We start from the raw sequence: 23520 nt of genomic DNA, 5'->3' as shown, positions 1-23520 counted from the left end.
GCAGCAAGCCTCCCCGCGGCCGCATGGCCAACCTGGGCCCGCCAGAACTCTGGCCAGCTCTCGGCGGGCCAAGAGCGGCCACTTCCGGCCCCCGGGCTCCGCTCTGCTGGTCCCCGCGCCCGGCCGCAGCGCTCGGCTGTTTCCGGAGCTGCCCTCGGCAGTCTCCGCACGCTCGAGCGACCTTCGGCTGTTTTCGGAGCTGCCCTCCTCGGGCGGCAACCTTCGGCTATTTCCGGAGCCGTCTGTGGCTGGCCCCGCCGCTCTCTAGCGACCTTCGGCTATTTCCGGAGCCATCCTCGGCTGGCCCCGCCTCTCTCGCTCCACCTTCGGCAGTTTCCGGAGCCGCCCGCTGCGGGCCCCACCGCGCTCTCGCCACCTTCGGCAGTTTCCGGAGACGCCCTCGGCTGGCAGCGGAGCGCTGCCCGCGCGGGCTGCAGATGTCGGACCTGCGGGCGGCGGAGGGGCCGGGCTTCTGGAGCCCCGCAGCCGGCGGAGGGCCGGCGGGCGGCGGCGGGGACGGCCCGGAAGGCCCGGAAGTGGAGGGGAGCCAGGTGGCCGGCTCAGGTATGCAGGGCCCGGGCGCCGGGTTTGGGGGGCGCCCCTGTCTGGGCCCCGCGGCTGCCCCGCGCCTCTCGCTGAGCCTCCGCGGCCTCGGGGCCTGGACTCCGAGCCCCGCCCGCACCTGCCCGCATGGGTGGGGGTCACCCCCTTCGTGTGGGGGCCGGGGGCCGGCCTGAGTGCTGACCAGCGCCGCTGTCACCGCGGGTGCGAGTGACCTGCAGTCGGGGGCCCTCCACGTGGCCCCTGTCTGGCGGGAGGCCCCCCGCGCTCTGCAAATGGGGGGCAGCTCCCCTCTGCCGCAGGTGGGCGCGGACCGTCCAGGTGACACGGGGACCCGTGTGGCTGCCTCCTGGGGGCCGGGGGGGCTGGGGGCCTGGGCCCCTGTGCAGGTGTCACCCCGTTACTCTTACTCCGAGGCCCCTGGACCTCGCTCCTCCACCCGGCGCTGCTCCGGTCTCCGCACACACCTTGGATCATGCAGGTTTCCCCCTTTTGTGACTTTATGTCTCTGACTTGAAAGCATCTGACACTTCTGTGCCACCCATCGCCTCCCTGTGCACGTCGGTTCACGCTTCGCATTACACTCGATCTTGACAGTTTTGACAGTGGAAACTCCAAGCCCAGTTTGCTAACTGACATTCAGGAAGTTTCACTTGCCCCCTGCGCTTATCTCTATTTGTAAAGTTGAGAGGGTTTTTTTTTTTTTTTTGCCTCCAGGGTTATCGCTGGGGCTTGGTGCCTGCACTACAAATCCACTGTTCCTGGAGGCTGATTCTATATTGTTTCCAATTTTTTAAATGGATAGGACAGAAATTGAGAGAGGAGGGGGAGAGAAAGACAGACACCTGCAGACCTGCTTCACCGCTTGCGAAGTGACCCCCCCTGCAGATGGGGAGCTGGTGGCTCGAACCAGGGTCCTTGCGCGGGTCCTTATACTTTGCCAGGTGTGCTCAACCTGGTCCACTCCCCTCCCTCATTTCTCTCTCTCTCTCTCTCCCTCTGGTTCTGTGCCTTCTGTCTCTTCCTCTGTCTCAAGGAATCAACCGGGAGTACTGAAGCCTCGGAGTTGACCAAAATAGCAATAATAGTAACAATATTACTACTACTAATTTACATAGAATGTTTTCTTTAATCTTTTTTTTTAAATATTTTTTTTTTTTTTTTTTATTTTTTATTTTTATTTATTTATTCCCTTTTGTTGCCCTTGTTTTATTGTTGTAGTTATTATTGTTGTTGTCATTGTTGGATAGGACAGAGAGAAAAGGAGAGAGGAGGGGAAGACAGAGAGGGGGAGAGAAAGATAGACACCTGCAGACCTGCTTCACCGCCTGTGAAGCGACTCCCCTGCAGGTGGGGAGCCGGGGTTCGAACCGGGATCCTTATGCCGGTCCGGTCCTTGTGCTTTGCGCCACCTGCGCTTAACCCGCTGCGCTACAGCCCGACTCCCTCTTTAATCTTTTTAACAGGATAGAGACAGAGAAGTTGAGAGGGTAGGGGAAGATAGGGAGAGAGGCACCTGCAGCCCTGCCTCACCACTTGTGGAGCTTCCCCCCTGCGGGTGGGGACCCGGGGATTGAACCCCGTTTTTGAGCATGGGACACCAGTGTTTACTCTGTGCTAGCATGTGGAAGAAGATGGACTTGAATTACCTAACTAGTCTTATCAACAACCAGTTTCTCTCCCCATTTGTCACAGGGACAAACTAGAGCTCAGAGAGGTCAGTGTATTTACCCCACTGCCTTGTTATGGTAAAGCTGGCAAGAGGTTCTTTTTATTGGTGCCCCAGGGCAGACTGTGGGCTTTGCCTTGAAGGTGTTTTTATTTGGTAAGAAGAAAGTGCCACCAAGTGGGTCCAGGGTGCTGCTGGACAGTTACCCCCACCCCCATCAGTGCCTTACCTGACCCCCCAGCACCAGCAGCTCTGTTGCTGAGAAGCCTTCACTTGGTTTGGCTCAGTTGTATAATTTGGAGTTGACCAAAAAATTGCTTCAAATAAGGATTTAAAAACAAACCAAAAAAAGAAAAACTGGATTTTTCCACCACCAAGTTTTTTTTTTTCTTTCCTTCTTAACGAATTGACTCTTCTACTTTCTAGAAAATGATCCAGTGAGTAAGAACTAGAGACCAAAGAAAGAGTGAGATTGAAAGGCTTCTGGTCCCCTTATTTGAGAGGGAAATTGCTGTCAGAAATGAGGTGGAGGGTGAGATGTGGCTGAGTCAAGGCTTTTGATCTTCCAGGCCCTGGCCCTTCAGAGCAGGGGTTTGTAGTAGTTCAGAATAACTGTCATTTAAAAAGTCTGCTCTACAGAGAGTATTTTTTGAGAGCCTTCATGTTTGTCCACTAAGGTTTTGGTGAAAAGTACTCATGTCCTTCGAAACTAGACTTTTTTTTTTTATCTTTTTGCCTCCAGGGTTATTGCTGGGGCTTGGTGCCTGCACTATGAATCCACTGCTCCTGGGCCATTCCCCACCCCCCCACTTTATTGGACAGGACAGAGAGAAATTGAGAGAGGAGGGGGAGGGAGAGAGAAAGACACCTGCAGACCTGCTTCTCTGCTTATGAAGCACCCTCTCCCCCTGCTGGTGGGGACCAGGGCCTCGAACCCGGATCCTTGAGCAGGTCCTTGTACTTTGTGCTATGTGCTTGTAACCAGGTGCATCACTACCCAGCCCCACTGAACTAGATTCTTGAGCAGTGAGTCTTCTGTGTTATGAACTGGAATGGTTTCCCTTTGCTTCTCCCCTGGGGCTTCACTGCCCCAGGATGTTTTTGTTTTTGTTTTCCCCCAGAAAGACAGACAGAAATGGGAAACCCCAGGACCAACTCTTTCTTTGATTGTAGCAGATGTGGAGCTTGATCCTGGGCGGCACGCATGACAGAGTAAGCACACTAAGAGGAGCTGTTCTGCTGGCCCTGTAAATTGTTTTTTTAGGATTCCTTATTTATTTAGGGCACCTGGGTTCTTCAGTTCCCAAGAGGAGGAAAACATTGCTCTTTCCAGAGTTCAGCCCTCTAGGGCATACGTGTTGCATCATCTAAAAGTAGGCCTCTAGAAAATCAAGGACAAGTTCTGTTCTGACCCTGATGCCAGCACTCGGAGGCATTTGACCGTGAGAGCTATCAGTGCATTTACATGTTAGCAAGCAGACGGGTCTGGTGTGACCTTGTCGGTGATTTTTACATGGACCTCGCAGTAGTGCAGCCTGTCAGAAATGGAGAAGGAAGTGGGTGATACAGAGACAGAGAGACTCCTACAACGCACTGTTTCACCACCTGCAAAGCTTTCCCCTGCAGCTTGGGACCAGGGGCTCAAACCTGAGCCCTTGTGCATTGTAACATGTGTGCTCAACCAGGTGCCGCCACCCGACCCCCAGTCTGTCTTTCTGTAGGGCTGGTAATGTTACATACCTGTGGCTCTGCCAGCTAAAATGAAAGAATTGTCGGATACTAGATTGGATGGAACAAAAAAATGGAAGCGACTTTGACAGAATGTGTTGTTTGGTTTTTCTGTGAAAATGGAATAATTTGCTTGCCTGTGGTGATTCTTTTTTTTTTTTTTTCCCCCTTGCAGTTGGTTCTGTCTTCTCGGGGCTACTTAGTCTTGTTATATCAATAATTCAGGCTGTGACAGTGCAGCCCAAGGTCTGTAATCTGAGTGACGATTGAGTATGACCCACGCAGAAGGGAGGGCTGAGGGGAAGTTAGATGGGGTGGGCTCTGTATTGGGTGGACTATATACTCAGCATTACGTTTTTTCCGTTTGAACCTCGGGGCTTGCTTTAGGCTTATCGGCCCTTGAATCTGAAAGGCCAAGCTACGTGGTTGAAATTACAAGAAGCGTAGTAGAAGGAACATCCCATGACACCCATTATAAAGAGCTCTGCTCTGATATTCAAATGCCTCTGAAAACAACTTGCTTCTTTATTCTCTTTGCAGAGGAAGTAGATGGTCAACTTAAACCTCTTGCGTGAGTGGAATATCTTGAATAGGCATTTTAGTATTACAGAAAGAAAACATATTAAAATACCTTTATTTTTATTTTACCTAGAGAATTTTACCTATAGAAATATATATATATATATATATATATATCTGGTAGAAGAAAAACACAACTAAATCTTATTCTGAAAATTGGAATTTATCATGATTACAATACATCTAACAGTGTTATTAATTTTTACCTACTGAATATTAATTTTTCTTACTGTCAGGAAGAAATATTATGACAAAATTATTACAGACAAGTCTGTCAGATACTTTCTGAGCCTTTTGAATTTTATTTTATTTTTTTGTTGGGAGATTAATGGTTTCCCTTTATTTTGAAAGGGCTTCTTTCCTCCTCTCTTTGCCTTTGTTCCTCTAGAATGTCCATGCACCTGCTCTGCTCCTTGTTTTCAAGCCTCCTTCCCTCAGGTGTCCCAGTGACTTTTTTTTCATGACTTCACCACATACCTGCATGATTCCACTGCTGCTGGCTGACATTTCCCCCTTTTAAACTCCAGGTAAAAAAGAGAGAGAAGCAGAGACAGAGAAGGAGAGATAGCATAGTACCTCTCCTCTGTCCACAGAGCTTCCTTTCGGTGCCATGCTTGGAACTCCTTGGTGGTTCAAACCTGGGTCCTCGTCCCTGACAGAGTGTGTGCCCTGCTGGAGATGCTCTCTCCCAACCCACAATAATGATTTCTACCACATTCAAGATCCATTTCTCATGTTAATTTTTTTTTTTTTTTTTTAAACCAGAGCACTACTTAGCTCTGGCTGATGGTGGTGCTGGGGACTGAACCCAGGACCTTAGAGCCTCAGGCAGAGTCTCTTTGCAGAACCACTATGCTGTCTCCCCCGCTCATGTTATTGTTTTACCCAGCATTTAAATTTTTGTTTCACTCTAAATACTTATCAACTATGTTGCTAGTTTCATATATTAGCATACACATTAAAAAAGCTACCTATCCATTAAAACTAAAAACCTAGGGAATCGGGCGGTAGCGCAGCGGGTTAAGCGCACGTGGCACAAAGCTCAAGGACCGGCATAAGGATCCCGGTTTGAGCCCCCGGCTCCCCACCTGCAGGGGAATCGCTTCACAGGCTGGTGAAGCAGGTCTGCAGGTGTCTCTCTTTCTCTCCCCCTCTCTGTCTTCCCTTCCTCTCTCCATTTCTCTCTGTCCTATCCAACAACGACAACATCATCATCAACAATAATAAGTACAACAATAAAAAAAATAACAAGGGCAACAAAAGGGGATAAATAAATAAATATTAAAAAAACTCCAGGGTGGGGGTAGATAGCATAATGGTTATGCAAAGACACTCTCATGCCTGAGGTTCTGAAGTCCCAGGTTCAGTCCCCCGCACCACCATAAGCCAGAGCTGTGCGGTGCTCTGGTATTTCTCTCTGTGTCTTACTCTCTCTGCATCTCTCTCGAAAATAAAATAAATAAAATACTTAAAAAAAAAAAACCCAAAAACCTAAAAACCTCTCAGGACCCAGCCTGGAACCCCCAACATTACATGGGTGCACCATGCACAGTACCAAAGGAAGCTTCATGAGGGCAGAGCAGTGCTGTGGTGTCTCTCCTCCCCCACCCTGTCTATGCCGTTAAAAGGAGTGGTGAGACTATGTTGGCATAAAGCCCCGGCAGGCAATAAAATAAAACGGAGCATTTCCTGTCTCCTGTCTACATCTGCAGAGTTTGTCCTGGTTTCTGGTCTCTTCTAGGAATACTGTGGAGATAGTCTATGCTTGGCTGACATATTAAAAGCTCTGCTGTGGAGAAATAGGCTGGTTCTAGTCTAAATTTAGACTCTAGTCTTTTTAGCCTAATTTCCACTAAATATATGTAGGAGATCTAAAAAGCTATGCTCATGATTGTCTTTTCACTCTCTAAAATAGAAATGTGCCCTCCACACTTCATGCTTCTGTAAATAAATTTAGATATTTACTACTTCCTTTTTTCTTTCTTTCTACCCCCAGGGTGGTTTTTCTTGTTGTTGTTGATTGGGGCTCAGTGCCAACACTTCGAATCCACCGCTCTTGGCAACCATCTTCTCCTTTTTTTTTTTTTTTTTTCCTTCTAATTTATGTTAGGACAGAGAAATTGGGAGGGGAGATAGGGAAAGGGGGAGAGACACCTGCAGTAATTTTGTAAATCAATATTAAATCACTAATAAAAAAGAGAGATACCTGCATACCTGTTTCACTGATTGTGAAATATCCCGCCTTCAGATGGGGACCGGGGTCTTGAACCCTGGTCCTTGCACTTGGTAATATGTGCACTTAACTAGGTTCATCACCACCCAGTTCCTACTATTTCTTTTCTTTTTTTTTTATTATTTATTTTCCCTTTTGTTGCCCTTGTTGTTGTTATTGATTTCATCATTTTTGGATAGGACAGGAGAAATGGAGAGAGGAGGGGAAGACACAGGGGGAGAGAAAGACACCTGTGGACCTACTTCACCGCTTGTGAAGCGACACCCCTGCAGGTGGGGAGCCTGGGGCTCGAACGGGGATCCTTATGCCCATCTGTGCGCTTCATGCCACGTGCGCTTAACCTGCTGCGCCACCGCCCGACTCCCCACTACTTCTTTTCTTCCTGCCTCTAAATCTGTTTCCAGATTGTCTTCCTAATAGTCTTGGCATCATTAAGTGTATACCTTTTACCTTAAAAATCAAATGCCAGGAGCCAGATGGTGGTGCACCTAGTTGAGCGCATATGTTACAGTGCGTAAGGACCTGGGTTCGAGCCCCCAGTCCCCATCTGCAGGAGGAGAGCTTTGTGAGTGGTGAAGCAGGGTTGAGGGCGTCTCTCTGTCTCTTTGCCTCTCTATCTCCCCATTCCTTTCAATTTCTGGCTGTCTTTACCCAATAAAAATGGAGATAATAAAAAATCAAATGCCAGATCTCTCTTTCCTTTTTTCCCTGCACACATCAGGAAATGGTCCTTGACAAAGGAAGACACTCCACCTGGCTCACAGTGAGGGGAATAGGAATAGAAAGTCTTCTCTGGGTGGTACAGTAGCTCACTGCCTGTCAAAGACAGATAGGAACCAACACATTTGTGCGCTGCTGGTAGGAGCGGACCGTGAATTGGTACGAAGACCTGTGCAGAGTAACTTGTGGGTTGCCGTCAGACCGTCACAATGCCAAGTGTGTGCCCTACTGGCCCCCGTTGCTCCCAGGATCTTCCCCTGTAGATTCATTCATTTACGTCAATATGAGGTTATTAGAGCACTGAGGGTGATGGTGAAGATTACAAAGGAGGGGCCTGCAGTGACACCAGGTAGAGCACACACATCCCCTCTCAAAAGGACACAGGGGTTCAAGTCCCCTGGACCCCATGTGCAGGGAGGCAGCTTCATGAACGGTGGAGCAGGGCTGCAGGTGCCCCCCCTTCTCTCTTCCTCTCCTCCCCCTTTGCCTCCAGGGTTATCACTGGGGCTCCTTGTCTGCACTAGGAATCCACTGCTGCGGGAAGCCATTTTTTTTCTTTTGTTACCCTTGTTGTTTATCCTTGATGTTGTTATTGATGTCATTGTCGTATAGGACAGAGAGAAATGGAGAGAGGAGGGGAAGACAGAGGGGGAGAGAAAGACAGACACCTGCAGACCTGCTTCACTGCCTGTGAAGTGTCCCTCCCCCCGCAGGTGGGGAGCTGGGGGCTCGAACCTGGGTCCTTACACCTGTCCCTGCACTTTGCACCACGTGCTACTACCTGATTCCCTCTCTGCTACACTATTGGGAAAAAAGAAAGCAAAAGCAAAAGCGACAAAGGAAAGGTAGCCCCCAGGAGTGGTGGAGTTATATTGCAGGCACCAAGTCTCGGTAATAACCCTGGCAGAATTTTTTTTTTTTTTAGAAAGAACATAAATATCCACTGGTAGGGGAATAGTTAATAAATCGTGGAATATCTATCCAATGACATATTAACCAGCTGTAGGAAAGAATGAAGAAGCTTTTCATATATGCTTACACAAATATCTCCGAGCTATAATTAGAGGGGGAATGAAAACAAAGTATTGTAGCAGGTATCGCATGCTCATTATTTGTTTACTTTTTCTTTTCTTAGCTAGAGACAGTGAGGGGCCAGGTGGTGGTGCACCTGTTTGAGCTATGGTGATTATGGACCCAGGTTCGAGCCCCTGGTCTCCATCTGTAGGTGAGGAAGCAGTGCTACAGGTGTCTCTGTTTCTCCCTCTTCAAGACCATTCTCTGACCTATCAAACAAACAAACAAACAAACAAACAAACAAACAAACAGGTGGTGAGGCAGGGAGAGAGTGTAAGAGATCACAGCACCAAACGTTTCCTTCCGTGTGGTAGGGTCGGGTTTGCACCCAGGTTGTGCATGTGGCAGGGGAGCTGTCTCACTGCCCTCTTTCTCTTTCTGAGTGCTGTCTGTCTTCCAGTGAAATTGAGTCTTCCTCTTAAGACTGGAAATAAGACAAAGTACACCACTTCTGTTCATCATCTTACTGAATATTCTAGCTTGCACATTTAGGGAAGAACAATAAAAGACGAGTTAAAGAAAGAATTCTTGAAACGTGTTGTTTGTAGATGGTGACTATGTATGTGGCCAATCTCAAACTAATAAACTTCTCGAATAGTAAATAGTTTGGCCAGACTGCTGGCTACCGAGTCACTGTGCCTAATTCCCGTGCATCTGCATCTGAGCGGCTGTGAAGCGAAAGAAGCAGCACGGCCGGGGGGTCTGCACTGTCGCGAGGCTGCTCCGCTTGGCAGTGAGGCCTTGACCTTGATCCCCTGCGTCCATGCTCCAGAGCAAGGCTCTCATTACTGCCCTCAGCCATCCTGTGTTAACAAATAAATATGGTCTTTTAAAAAAAGGAGGGGGGGTCGGGCGGTAGCGCAGCGGGTTAAGTGCACGTGGCACAAAGCACAAGGACCGGCGTAAGGATCCTGGTTCGAGTCCCCGGCTCCCCACCTGCAGCGGAGTCTCTTCACAAGCAGTGAAGCAGGTCTGCAGGCGTCTGTCTTTCTGTCTCTCTGTCTTCCCCTCCTCTCTCTATTTCTCTCTGTCCTATCCAACAACATCATCATCAACAACAATAACTACAATAACAATGAAAAAACCAGGGCAACAAAAGGGAAAATACATATATATATATATATATATATATATATTTTTTTTTTTTTTTAAAGTAGCTTAGGATATTATGTACCATAAATAATTCAAGTTCGGTAATTGATGAAAAGCTGTCTGTGGGTATTCTAGTTGGATCGATCAGCTCACAGTGAAGCACCACCCAGCAGAGTGTAGGCTCCCCACGAAGTTGTTGGCTGGGTCTGGGGGAGGAGGTAGATGCCTGTATGTACACACACACACCTCTGTAATTGTGTGTACGCACAAATATATTTCTGAAGGGTGTGCACCAAGCCAATAGGAGTGTTTTTTTTTTCTTGAGATTATTTAATTAGAGAGAGGGAGAGAGAATATCACGATAGCTGTATGTGGTGCTAGGATCCAAACCCAGGGCCCCAGGTCTACAAAGCATGCCACCTCCCTAGCCACTCTGGACTTTATGCCAGTTTAAGTATCATTTGTATATCAAAGTCCAGAAATGCAAAAGCGAAGTGTTTCCTTCCCTGTATTTACTTTGCCCTACCACAAATGAAAGCAGATGTTAGTGTAATTTCACAAAGTTCATTGGAAATAACCCCAGCGGACTTGTAAAGTCCAGCATTTAAGTTAAAAGGTCAAAAACTTCCCCAAAATCTTGTTTTAAAAATAGAGCATAGAGAGCCTAGGCTTGGAAAAAAGTTATTTTTGTAAAAGCCTTGAGAGCTCCTGACTGACTTATTTAGGCCAACAGGTTAAGTTAAAAAAAATAAAAAAGCCTGTAGTGCTTGGTTAGGGGAGGCACTGTGTCCTTAGTGAGAGAGAAGTCCTAGTGTGTGCCGCGGGGCCTAGGACACACCTGAAAGGCTGTTGAGCGTGTGACAAGAACAAGGCCAGTGTGGCCACACGTTACCTAACGGATGACGGAGAGCCTGCGACGGTCAGCTGGCCAGAGACTTGCCAGAGATGCGGGAAGTGCAGGTCGCAAGTCTCTGTCAGCAGATGGAGGGAGGGGTGATCACAGAACAGAAGGGGGATTAAGAAGCAGGTGTTGTTTTGCCTCCAGGGTTATTGCTGGGGTTGGGTGCCTGCACTACAGATCCACTGCTCCTGGTGGCCATATTTTAATTTAATATAATTTTATTGCATAGGACAGAGAAATTGAGAGGGCAGGGGAGATACAGAAGGAGACAGACACCTGCAGACCTGTTTCACTGCTTGTGAAGCAACCCCCCTGCAGGTGGGGAGCCGGGGGCTTGGACCAGGATCCTTGCACTTTGCACTATGTGCCCTTAACCCACTGCGCTACCGCCTGGCCCCTGAGACCAATATGTCTGTGCTTCCTGTTATATCACAAGAGGACAAGTAGGTGGCATATGCTCTGAGGTCTTTCTGCCCACCCATATGAACAAGTTGACGGAAGTGGGAGGATTGGCTGTGACACACCTGGTTAAGCACACACGCTACCAGGCGAAGGACCCAGGTTCAAGCCCCTGGTCCCCACCTGCAAGGGGGGACGCTTCATGCTGTGAAGCAGAGTTGCAGGTGTCTCTCTGTCTTTCTTCCCCTCTACCACCCCTCTCCTCTTAATGTCTTAATGTCCCTATCAAATAAGGAAAAATGCCTCCAGGAATGGTGGGTTTGTCATGCAGGCACTGAGCCCCTGCAATAGCCCTGGTGGCCAGAACTCCCACCTTCTGCTCCCCATAATGATCCTGGGTCCAGGCTCCCAGAAGGTTAAAGAACAGGAAAGCTTCCAGTGGAGGAGATGGGATACGGAACTCTGGGTGGGAACTGTGTGGAATTGTCCCCCTATTATTCTACAGTCTTGCCTATCCTTATTAAATTAATTTTAAAAAAGAGAGAGAGAAAAAAAGAGAAAGAAACATAGCGAGGCACCATACAGAGGAACAATACAACATGAAAATACAGGGCAGGGGAGACAGCGTAACGGTTCTGCAAAGAGACCCTCATGCCTGAGGCTCTAAAGTCCCAGGTTCAATCCCCTGCACCACCATAAACCAGAGCTGAGCAGTGCTCTGATAAAAAAAAAAAAAGAAAAAATACAAATTACAAATACAGAGGACAATACAAAAGGAACCTGTCATCTATTTCAGGATGCCGAAGCGGAGACAGGAGAGGGCTGATGGGGTCTGGGGGTAACTCTGTTGGAGGGAGGTGACTGACTTTATGAGGTGTGAAATTACACCCTGGGAGAAAACAGTCTTTATTTCTTTCTTTATTTATTTTTTAAATTGCTGGGGCTCAGTGCCAGCACTACGAGCCCTCCACTCCTGGAATCCCCCCCCCCCACTTTTATTATATAGGACTGAGAGAAATTGAGAGAGGATGGAGAGATTCAGGGAAAGACAGACACCTGCAGACCTACTTCCCTGCTCATGAAGAGTCCCCCCTGCAGGTGGAGGGTAGTGGGGGCTCGAACTCCGGTCCTTGCCCTTGGTAATATATGCCCATAACCAGGTGTGTCACCACCTGGTCCTGGGAAAACGGTCTTGTAAATCATTCCCTCAATAAAAACAATGAATAATTATAGACTTGCGGTGATAATACCAGCTAGCTGTGGGCTTGGGAACTTGAACTTGTGTTAATTTCACCTGGACATTTACTTGAGGCACCTCTTTCACAGTTAATAAATAAGTCACTGGAGCATGAATGAGTGAGTGGAAGGGATTTGAAAACTACTTCACCTGGCTTTCTCACCGGCTCCGTGAGCTGTCTGAGGGTAGACTGGAATTACGTTTTGGTGCTGGGCTTCAGTTCATTTCATTCTGTCGGCCCTGCGTGACTTAGCCTCTTGCTTTCTGGGAAGTGTGACTCTTGAATTAAGATTCTGATGAGTTCTGTGGGAACTTATTTTAGAAAAATGACTTTTTTTAAAAAAAAAAAAAAACCAGCAGGTTATGACTATGAGAATCCTTGAATCCAATGACAAATACTCTCTAACTGGCTCCCAGAGCATACGTTAATGCTGGGAGTATTTTTGCGAGTAAGAAGTTGGTCAAGTGCCAGATTTAAACAAATCTATATGAGGCCATTCTGCTTGTGTTTCCTCTCAGACACTGAATTTTTCTCTCCATGATTTTCTAGAGAATGAAGATCTGGAAAACACCAAGGTTTCCCCTCCAGTGGCTTCTGCCTCAGATCCAGAACCCCAGTCCTCACCCTTCAGGTAGGGATGGCAACAGTTTGGGACAAAATGCCCTGTCTAAGGTGTCAGGGAAGTGGATGGCTTTGAAGGTGCATCTTGAAGATGGTGTGACAGCCCTTCAGTTGTGGCTGGGAGACAGTGTCAGATGTATGTCAGGCTTCCACAGCTTTTAAAGCCTGAGAGCACAGAAGTAAGAAGCAGTGTAGTGTCTTCATTTCTCTTCTCCTGAAGGACTAAGTTCAAGTGTGAGAACAGCTACGGTGGATCCCACGTAGACTTTCAAAATAATGTGTGTTTGGTCTCTACCCATGAAATCTTGAGCACGCACAGATACACAGATAGACATACACTCGCGCGCGCGCGCACACACACACACACACACACACACACACACACACACACGAACACAATACTGGAAGCAGTTTTATTATGCATACATTTTAGATTGAGCTACTGTTTTGATCCCTAGGCCGTCATTCCTTTTCCTTTCCTTTCCTTTTCTCCCCCCTCCCCCACCTTCTTTCTGTATTAATGAGAAAGAACCAGGTTGTCTCTCTTACACATGTGATGCCCAGGGTCAAACTCAGGACCTTGCGCTTGAGGGTCCAACTCTTGATCCACTGTGCCACCTCCTGGACTGCCAGGCCTGCCTTGCTCTATGGTGATCTTCCTGTTTGCGGTCTGCATGGAGTCAAACCCAACAGCTCTCAGTGGGAGTTTCCTCCACGCGGTTTATCATCAGCATCAAGTGACTCTGATTCCTCAGAGCATAAAACCCTAATGAGAAAATTCACTGTAGGGGCTCTTGTAGGTCCTGTTTGAAAAGAATTTGTATTAGCAGAATCAAACTTGTGCACAGTGGCACTAGGACAGAGAAGGGGCTGAGCCGAGATGCCTTTCTCAGGCCAGCCAGTGAGGAGGCGAGCTGCTGTGTCCTCCCTCCCAACTGTCACTGCTAGTCTGAGCCAAAACAACAACAACAAACCCAATTTATTTATTCAGTACATATTTACTGGGTGTCTACTATTCATCCATTCAGCAGATACTTGTCTACAGCCTGCTAGAGATAGCCAAAAGAAGCAACTTTCCATGTCCCCTGTTTCATGGAACTAACATTCTAGAGGGAGAGACATTGGCGGGGGAGACAGCACAGTGGTTCTGCAAAAGACTTTCATGCCTGAGACTCTGAGATCCCAGGTTTAATCCCCAGCACCACCATCAGCCAGAGCTGAGCAGGGCTCTGCTCTTTCTCATTAAAATAAAATAAGTAGGGGGTCGGGCGGTGGCGCAGTGGGTTAAGTGCATGTGGCGCAAAGCGCAGGGACCGGTGTGAGGATCCTGGTTCGAGCCCCCGGCTCCCCACCTGCAGGGGAGTCGCTTCACAGGCGGTGAAGCAGGTCTGCAGGTGTCTTATCTTTCTCTCCCCTTCTCTGTCTTCCCCTCCTCTCTCCATTTCTCTCTGTCCTATCCAACAACGAATTGCGTCAACAAGGGCAATAATAATAGCCACAACGAAGCTACAACAAGGGCAACAAAAGGGGGAAAAAAGATGGCCTCCAGGAGCGGTGGATTCATGGTGCAGGCACTGAGCCCAGCAATAACCCTGGAGGAGGAAAATAAATAAATAAATAAATAAAATAAAAAAATAATAAAATAAAATAAGTATGGCATATGGATCCCGGTTTGAGCCCCTGGCTCCCCACCTGCAGGGGAATCGCTTTACAGGTGGTGAAGCAGGTCTGCAGGTGTCTGTCTTTCTCTCCCCCTCTGTCTTCCCCTCCTCTCTCCATTTCTCTCTGTCCTATCCAACAACAACAGCATCAATAACAACAACAATAACTACAACAATAAAACAAAAAGGGCAACAAAAAAGAATAAATTTGAAATAAAATAAAATAAGTAAAATATTAAAAAAGAAAGAAAGAAAACAGTTATGTATAAGGTGCCATTAATTAGAGGGTATACTGATATCCTCTGATATCCTCTCCCAGATCAAGCAAGGAAGAGACTTTAGTGAAAGACCCTCCCTGTAGAGCTGGTACCCCAAGAGCCTGCACTTCAAGGAGTGATAACCAAGTGATACCCCCCCCCCCAAATAATAATAAGACAGCGAGGAGACTTGACTGTCTCAGCCTGGATGGTGTCTTCCCCAGGGCATGACTCACAAGTCTGCAGCTGCCAGTTTGCTGTCTTCTCTGCCAACGTGGTCAAAACAACACCCAGCGGGGGGGACTGCAGCTCACGCTGTCACAGTTGGTAGCCTGCCCACTGGGGCGCTGGCAGCGGCAGAGGCAGACCTTCTGAGAAGGACTCCAGCAAGGCCCCTGGCGGTCTCAAGGCCCCAGCAATTTTGGGACATCCCATATTCTAGCTGTGTTAAGAACTGAAAACAAATCTGTATCTTGCAGTCAACAAGTTGTAGGCGTGGTCCGTCAGGCGGGAGAAAGTGCAGGGGGTGTGTGTGGGTGCCTGCTGGCAGAGGCTCCCACTGGGCCCCGCCACCCAGCACCGCTCTTGATAGAGATGACGGAGGCAAAAACAGACTGTGATCACTATGCTTAAGAGGATGAAGTAGGCTTATTGCCTGGGCCTGTTTGCAATTTACTCATGCTACCCAAATAGCTACAAAAATCAGCAGCTTCCATTTTTTTAAAAAAATATATATAACATTTTTTAAAAAGATTATTTATTAGCATGAGAGAGAGAAAGAGCCAGAACATCACTCGGGCACCTGCAGTGCTGCGGGCCCAGCTCGGGCTTCCTACACACGAGCCCACTGCTCGGCCCACTGCTCGGCCCTCTGCAACACCTTTAACTTTTATACTGAACCAGCTCTTGTGTATTCTGAGGTAGATTGGAGTCACTTGAATATTCTAAAAGATGCCTCTGTTTTATTTGAAGAAGAGATCATTTATAAAACAAGACGTGTTTTTTTTTTTTCCCTTCTTGTTTATGTTAAAAGAAAGGAAAGTGAAAATGAAAAGAAACCACAGTAGTTAAGAGTCATTAGGGAAAATGTTTGACTTAACATGGTGCTCTGAAAAGGGTGCTGGAGTCCTCTGGGGACCCCGCAAGACAGAGAAGGAGGAAGACCAGAAGGGGCTCCAGAACAATCCCTCTACTTCCTCATGTGCTCATAGCACTACCAGCTTTGTAAGTCCACGTCGTCCAAAAGCAGAAGTTCAAGACCAGGCGGTGGTACTCCTGGTTGAGCAAACATGTTACCTGGGTTCAAGCCCCCAGCCCCCACCTGCAGGGGGAAACACTTCACAAGTGGTGGAGCAGGGCTGCAGGTGTCTTTCTCTCTTTCCCTCTCTTCTCAATTTCTGTGTCCTGTCAAAGAAAAATAAAGGCTACCAGGAGCAGTGGATTCGAAGTGCCAGCACTGAGCCCTAGTGACTGTAGGCAAAAAAAAAAGAAAGAGAAAGAGAACCTCAAAGAAGTTGTGTTTATGTAGATTCTACTTATCAGTGTTTACCATTAGAAAATATAACTGAAGAATTAAAAATTAGTTACTGATTTTAAAAATGACAATAACAGACTCACTGCATGTTAATTTTCTAATGTAACATTTCGTACATTAGGAATAACTCTAGGGGGCTGGGCAGCCCCAAAAATAACCCTTGTGGCAAAAATAAAATAAAAAGAAAGGAAAGGAGAAAAGCAACTGTATTTATCCTCCCTTGGCCTCTAACCTGTCACTCTCTCTGTGTAGAACCCAACAGGGATTTGAACACATCTCTTGTTGAAAAATCTAGGTGGGGGGCCTTGTAGTGGCGCACCTGATTGAGCACACATTGTAGAGCACAAGGATCCAGGTTCGACCCCCTGGTCTCCACCTGCAGGGGGAAAGCTTTGCGAGTGGTGAAACAGGGCTGCAGGTCTCTCTCTCTCTCTCTGTGTATGTATCACCCCTTCCCTCTAGACTTCTGGCTGTCTCTTTCTAATAAGTAAATAAAGATAAAATAATAATAATAAAAAAGAAACAGTGGGTTATTTGGTTTAACAAAAAGAAAAGAGAGGTCTATATGGATCAAGTAGAGTACATCCCAGAATTCGGAGTCAATTTTTATTTTCTTGTAATTTTTTCCATAGTCCTGCTCAGCCCTGGCTGATGGTGGTGCTGGGAAGTACACCTGTGACCTTTGGTGCTTCAGGCATGAAAATCTTTTTTCAGAACCACTGTGCTCTCTCCCCAGCCCTCCAGAATTGGGAATGATGCCAGGCCTGCAGTCCGTCTCAGATGACGGAGCTGGGTATTGGTCACTGACTCCAGGGAGACCGTGGGTCAGTTTGGTTGAAGGGACAGTAGGCCTGGGTGCCGAGGAGGGGTGTGTGAGACTAGGACTGGCCTGCCTTTGCAGAGTCCTGGGACTGACACTCTTTCTTCCCCTGAGAGGCCACAGATGGTGTGCCCGGTGAGTGAGGATGCCACAGAAGGCCCGCAGAGAGCAGCCGGTGCCCAGGAGGCCCAGGCCCTGGAGGAAGAGGACTCACTGCCTGCAGACCGAGCCCGGGTCCTCAACAAGGTGGGGTACCCACATCCCCTGTCCTTGGGAAAGGAGGTGTCCGTGTGCCCGCTGTAGAGGGCTAGAAGTTGCAAAGCACCATGGGGGCTCCCAGAATTCTCTTGACTCTTTAGGATGTCTCATATTTAAAAATTCAATTATTTAGGACTTAGAACAGAGAGGGACTGACATGAGACAGAGATGGTGGGACACACACACACACACACACACACACACACACATATGCCAGAACACCACTTTGGCACAGGTGGCACTGGGAATCAAACCAGAAAGCCTACTCTACCAGCTGAGCTATTTCCCTGGCAGCTGAGTTTTCCTTCTTTGGAAAACGGCCATTTGTGTTGCCCACAGGGCCCGTCCTGTCCCAGCACCCAATGAGCGCCTGTTCAGGACACGCTGGGTCACTACTTCCTAGACGCTCCCTCCTATGGGCACCAGCCTGTGCTTCAGCCTCCCCCTACTTCTGTGTTAGCTCTCACTGGGGGCCAGTGGGAACGACCCCACGGGGCTCATGAAGCTTCCGCCCTGCACGTGGAGATTGGGGGCTTGAACCCTGGCACTTGTACACCGACGTGCGCTCTACTGGGTGCACCACCACGGGGACCTTTTCTTTATTTTTTGCGGGAGACAGGGAGGGAGGGATGCATAGACAGCACTGCCTCACTGCTGTGGAGCTCCCATGTGGAGTCTCAGACCCTGGAAGGCGTGTGCTCTACCTGGCACACTATCTCCCAGCCCCTAGTTCTTGTTTCTGAACCGACTGTCGTGTCACTGATGTGCTTTCCCGTGGGGGTGGTGGCTGCACACTGCTGCCTGAGCTCCCCTTAACTGGGGTGCTCTTGTATAGATGGCCAAGTACCAAGTTCCGCAGAGATCGGGGGACATGGTGGTGATCCAGTCCGAGCACACCGGAACCGTAGACATTCTTTCGGCTGATCTGGAGTCTGCAGACCTCCTGGGGGACCACAGGAAAGGTGAGGCCTTTGGGGGTGTGGAAGGCCCCCAGCGTGTCTTTGAAAGGCAAGCGGGGAGGCAGGAGAGACGGGGCCGGATGGGGAGGCGGAGGAGCCAGTAGAAAGAGCCGGCAGCTCCGAGTGAGCCTGCCAGCCGTGGCGGCCTCCCCTCTGGGTTCTCGGCCCTCAGCTGCCTGTCCTTGCAGTCTCCCCACCTCTGATGGCGCCTCCCTGCGTCTGGACCTTTGCCAAGCTGAAGGAGTTCAAAAGCAAGCTGGGCAAAGAGAAGAACGGCCGCTTGGTGGTGAAGAGGGGTGAGGTGGTGACCATCCGCGTGCCCACCCACCCGGAGGGGAAGCGTGTCTGCTGGGAGTTTGCCACCGACGACTATGACATCGGCTTCGGCGTTTACTTTGACTGGACACCCGTGACCAGCACGGACATCACCGTGCAGGTCAGTGACTCCAGCGAGGATGAAGACGAAGATGAGGACGAGGATGAAGAGATTGAAGGTATGTGTCGTGCTGAGGTAAATCGTGGTTTCCCTTTCTGACTCGGCCTGCTGCCCGCGGCCACTTGCTGGGCTGCACCAGCTCCTCTGCCTCCAAGCTCGGCCAGAGAGGCCCTTTCTGTGTCGTTCGTGAGCTGATCTGAGTGAAGAGGCCAGAGCAGCCCTCAGAGAACGCTCTGGTGGACTTAGTATCTGTTCCCCAGTGGGTCCTTTTCATCCATCCGCACCTAGCAGTTTCCTCAGTGTCTCCTTGGAGACGGGTGGCCGGGGTGGGTGCTGGGGGAGGGACAGGAGGGACAGGAGGGTCCGTGCTGCCCTGCAGAGAAGTATTTTTCAGCTCACAAATCAATCGGAAATTGTTTTTCACGTCTCTGGCCAAGTTTGGGGAGTTGCATGTTTATTCTTGACCTGGAGCCAAGCCAAGTATTTTCAGTTGACTAACTGTACCCTTCTCTCCTTCCCTAATCGGACGCACTGACGGCTGCTGCCGTCTTTTCTGCCTCATTCCCAGAGCAGTTTGCTCTGTCCTAGTTGTTACTACAGACTTACCCGGAGAGGCCCTGACGTTTGGGGGTGGGAATTAAGTCAGCACTAGCCTGTCTTCCCTGGTTTGCCCACAGGATCCTGAGCCAGTCCCTTAGTTTGCTGCCTTGTGGAGAAGTAAGCCTGCAGGGAAATCTTTAGGAGCCGAGGGAGGAGGGCCCCATGTCTTGTTTGTTGTTCTTCCAGAGGCCAACTCAGAGTGCTAGGTCAGTCCGTGCAGTGTGTGTGTCTGCGTTCCCCACGCCCAACAGCTTTTTGTTTGCTTGTTTGTTTGTTTTCAAGATTTATTTATGATGAAGAGAGGGAGAGCGAGCCAGAGCCTCACTCTGGCACATGTGCTGCTGAGGATTAAACTCAGGACCTCAGGCTGGAGAGCCCGACGCTTTATCCACAGTGTTACTTCCCCAGCCACATACCACCACCTTTTTCTTTTTTAATGTGGGGTCAGAGATTGGACTGAGGGCCTGGCGTTTGGAGTCATGCACTCACCACTGAGCCACCTCAGTGGTGGGAAGATTCCGAAGGCAGCTTCCCTTCGGAATGTCTTTCTCCCCCCTGGGAGTGAGGCCCCCGCAAGGCCAGCTCAGTGTGCTCAGCATCCCTGTGTGGGCACTTGGTGTTGTCCTGATGTGGGGCACGCCTGTCCCTTGGCACTAAGTGCCAGCACCACCCTCTTGTCTCTGAGGGTCTGGAGGCCAACCCTGGGGGTCGGGGTTCGGGGGTCGGGGTAGGGGTCGGGACCACAGCTGCCCCCACCCCTGGGAAGCTGCTGGCTCGCCTGGCCCACCCCCTCACCTCGGGGCAGACCTGGCCTGTCCCGCCCTGCCCAGGCTCACCTGCACACTCTGTCACTCTGCCCGCAGACATCGTCCCGGTCGGCGACGTGGAGCGGGGCTCGCGGAGCTCGCTGCGGGGCCGCTATGGGGAGGTCATGCCCGTGTACCGGCGGGACAGCCACCGCGACGTGCAGGCCGGCTGCCACGACTACCCCGGCGAGGGCATCTACCTGCTCAAGTTCGACAACTCGTACTCCCTGCTACGGAACAAGACGCTGTACTTCCACGTCTACTACACGGGCTGAGGCCCTGGCCGGTGGCGGCCTCCAGCGCTGTCTCAGTCACCCGACGGCTGAGCGTGGGCTCCCGCCTGGCGTGCCTGCTGCCGCCCCGTAGCTTTGCCCCCTCCTTGGCTTCTGCGGGTGGTCCCCGGCTCAGCGCTCCTCTTGCTTCAGACTCGGTGGATCTCTCTTTGAAGGAACCGTCAGGCAGAAGCCGAGAGGGAACCGGGTGTCGCTTACTTTTGGGACCAGGAGTATTCTTCCCTTTGCTGCTCTCTCTTCTCCTCCTCCCAGAGCCTTCACTGCAGACGTGGCCAGTGACAGCCAACTCACTCCACGTTCTGGAGGTGCCAGAAGAGGGAAAGCATGCTGTCCGGGGGGGTCCCCGCCCCTCGGGTGGAGAAAGCTCTGGCCAGCCTGTCACCACTGCCGTCTTTCCGCCTGTGGGGTCCCCCTGGTCTCTGGCCAAGGCTGAGAGCCCTCACTGCCTTCAGAAGGTGTGGTTGGCTCTGCCCATTTGACTTCGCCGCTGCTCCTCCTCTCTTCCCTTCTTCCAAAAGCTGTGTGTGCCGTGGAGCCAGAGCCCCACGCCGTCCAAAGTGCTGGTTAGTGTCCCGGAGCCTCTGTCTCTCCTGGGGTCTGGAGGGAGCTCTTGGCCCAGGGCACTGAGGTGGGGGCTGTCAGGCATGGGGTCGAGCTCCGAGGCCACATCTTTGAAAGTCGAGTGTTGCTGAGTTATTTCTTCATTCATGATCAGAGGAGAAGGGGTGTAATCTGAAAGAAAGTTAAAAGAGAGCAAAACAAACAAAGAAACAACAACAACAAAACAAATCCAACAAAAACAAATCCCAACCCGGATTCCCTGTCACATCTTCCCTAAGAGTAGTAGCATTCCTTAGAAGCTTTTCTTTGGAGCCACTCTGGTTTCCAGAGTTCCTTGACTTAGTTTTCTCACATCGAGGGTGTTAAGCTTCCGGTGTGCAAAGGCTCTTGGGAAAGGCGGGAAGAGGCCTCACTGTTGCCGCTGGTCAGATGTGCTCTTTCACAGCCATGTTTCCCTGGCAAGGGCCTTTGCCCTCCTTTCAGCCCTGAGGTGCTCCAGGCCGTTGGGGTTATATGCTCTCCTCTTGTCTTGTCTTCTCAGTCTGTTACTGCCTTAGAATTTTGAAAAAGTAATTAGATTTATTTATTACCTTATTTATTTTTGAAGCGCATTTCATTTTGCCTTCAAAACAGTCTCCCTCTGTTTCTCAGAAGGCTCTGAGCCACTGCGGCCACCTCATCTAAGAGTGAGAGTGAGAGGTGATCATTTGAGGAGGACTTGGGAAGTGATATGGTTCCTTTCCTGCTGGTCATCCTGTGGCGTTCTGGGAGAAGAGGCTGCCCCTTCTCAGCTGGATGACACTTGTGAGGGTATCTGGGGGGTGAGGGGACCTGCCTGTTTGCCAGGATTGACACTCCGTGAGGGCGTCTGGGAGGTGAGGGGACCTGCCTGTTTGCCAGGATTGACACTCCGTGAGGGCGTCTGGGGGGTGAGGGGACCTGCCTGTTTGCCAGGATTGACACTCCGTGAGGGTGTCTGGGGGGTGAGGGTACCTGCCTGTTTGCCAGGATTGACACTCCGTGAGGGTGTCTGGGGGGTGAGGGGACCTGCCTGTTTGCCAGGATTGACACTCCGTGAGGGTGTCTGGGGGGTGAGGGGACCTGCCTGTTTGCCAGGATTGACACTCCATGAGGGTGTCTGGGAGGTGAGGGGACCTGCCTGTTTGTCAGGATTGACACTCCGTGAGGGTGTCTGGGAGGTGAGGGGACCTGCCTGTTTGTCAGGATTGACGCTCGTGTGTCTGGGATTAAGAGCAGAGAAACAGACTAGCCAACCCAGGTGCCCCGGGGCTCTGGAGTGGAAAGGCCTTGGGCTTATCCCTTCTTAGTATGGGGACCTCACATGGAGGAGGAACCCAAAGGACAGGACCTCACAGCAGATCTGTGGGAGTAGCTTGTGAAGAGAAAGGGAGACACAGCCTGGGAGCAGGGTCCTGGCTGACACAGCACCCCCCCCCCCCCATTCTCTTGGGGAATCAGGCCTCCATTACTTTATATTTGAGTAAGTTTTGTAGAGGATGACACTGGCCAAAACGTACATACCTTGTAAGACATTAGAAATTATCCTAGTGACAACTTGAGATAATGACAACTGTCTCGCCCATCAGGCAGCCGGACGACCGGCCTTCCGCCACTGGTATTGGACTGTGTGTCCTCTGGCTGTGTCGAGTCTTTATGAAGGGATTATCTGGGCCTTGCTTATGCCCCTGATTATTACTGTCTGACTTCCTCGTGGGGAAGAAGGTGGGCCCTAGCAACTGCTGCCCGGGGCGACGTTTCTTTTTGCGGTGAGCTTCTGTCCTTGTTGTCTCTGTCTCCGGACTCCTCTTTCTGGTGCCTCAGGAAAGCCCGAGGGACTTGCCTCCATTGCCTCCTTGTGCCTCTGACTGGCGGTCACTTGAGTCCTGGACATGGCGATGGCTTTTTCTGTGCTGCTGTCCCCTGGCAGTCGGGATGTCTTCGTTCCATGAGTGCAGAATCCCCCAGAGATGTTTTCATGTCTCATCCATTCATTAGTCTTGAATTAAATTTCTTAAACAGTTGAGCTCTAGGGACAGAATAGTATTTCCTGAGGCATCAGTCAGTTCTGAGAAGTTCATCTTCCTGCAAACCCCAAGACACTGTCATTTCCTCAGTCTGTCTCTCCGTCTGGGCTTATGGAGCCAAACAACCAAATGAAGCCACTTGCCTTCACCCTCACCTGTTCTGGGGAACAGAAATAAAAATTCACTCCCAAGATAATACTTCATAGCGGGAGGGAGACCGTAATAGGAGGGGGGCTGGAACCCCCTTTGCCTGGTGGCTGAGTTCTAAAATGCCATTTGTTTGCTTAGCTTTGCAACTTGGTTGGCACAGAGAGGGTACTTTTAAGAAAAGGAGAAATATTGAAAATAAAATTTCCTCAACATTTTATTACAAAAAGATTTCAGTCTGTTATAATCTTTTAAATCAATATTAAATCACTAATCAAAATAATACATTCAGGAAGCTGTTAGGGACTGAGTTGGACAAGAAAATAAA

At 49.8% G+C, this 23520-nt stretch overlaps 1 protein-coding gene across 3 annotated transcripts; it reads left to right on the top strand.

Annotated features, from left to right (window-relative positions):
• The first annotated feature begins 5 nt into the window (after positions 1 to 5).
• Positions 6 to 23520, top strand: TMED8 (transmembrane p24 trafficking protein family member 8). 3 transcript variants are annotated; one of them, XM_060181338.1, is made up of 8 exons: positions 6 to 564; positions 12744 to 12825; positions 17204 to 17333; positions 18181 to 18307; positions 18493 to 18798; positions 20204 to 21067; positions 21102 to 22026; positions 22188 to 23520. In XM_060181338.1, exons 1-6 carry the CDS (start codon positions 24 to 26, stop codon positions 20419 to 20421), a joined length of 1404 nt encoding a protein of 467 aa, XP_060037321.1. In that variant the 5' UTR covers positions 6 to 23; the 3' UTR covers positions 20422 to 21067; positions 21102 to 22026; positions 22188 to 23520. The 3 variants fall into 3 exon arrangements, with proteins under 3 accessions (XP_060037321.1, XP_060037320.1, XP_007531250.2); XM_060181337.1 differs by having other exon boundaries at positions 21102 to 22080; XM_007531188.3 differs by having other exon boundaries at positions 21102 to 23520.

This window comes from Erinaceus europaeus, chromosome 22 (genome assembly GCF_950295315.1).
Source record: "Erinaceus europaeus chromosome 22, mEriEur2.1, whole genome shotgun sequence".
Classification (NCBI taxonomy): domain Eukaryota; kingdom Metazoa; phylum Chordata; class Mammalia; order Eulipotyphla; family Erinaceidae; genus Erinaceus; species Erinaceus europaeus.
This window is presented reverse-complemented; position numbering and strand designations above follow the sequence as displayed.

Excerpts from the sequence above, each read along its gene's own strand:
- TMED8 (XM_060181338.1), top strand. The coding sequence starts at position 24 with ATGGCCAACCTGGGCCCGCCAGAACTCTGGCCAGCTCTCGGCGGGCCA. Across the intron at positions 17,334-18,180 it reads GAGCCCGGGTCCTCAACAAG|ATGGCCAAGTACCAAGTTCC; the intron begins GTGGGGTACCCA and ends GCTCTTGTATAG. Across the intron at positions 18,308-18,492 it reads CCTGGGGGACCACAGGAAAG|TCTCCCCACCTCTGATGGCG; the intron begins GTGAGGCCTTTG and ends CTGTCCTTGCAG.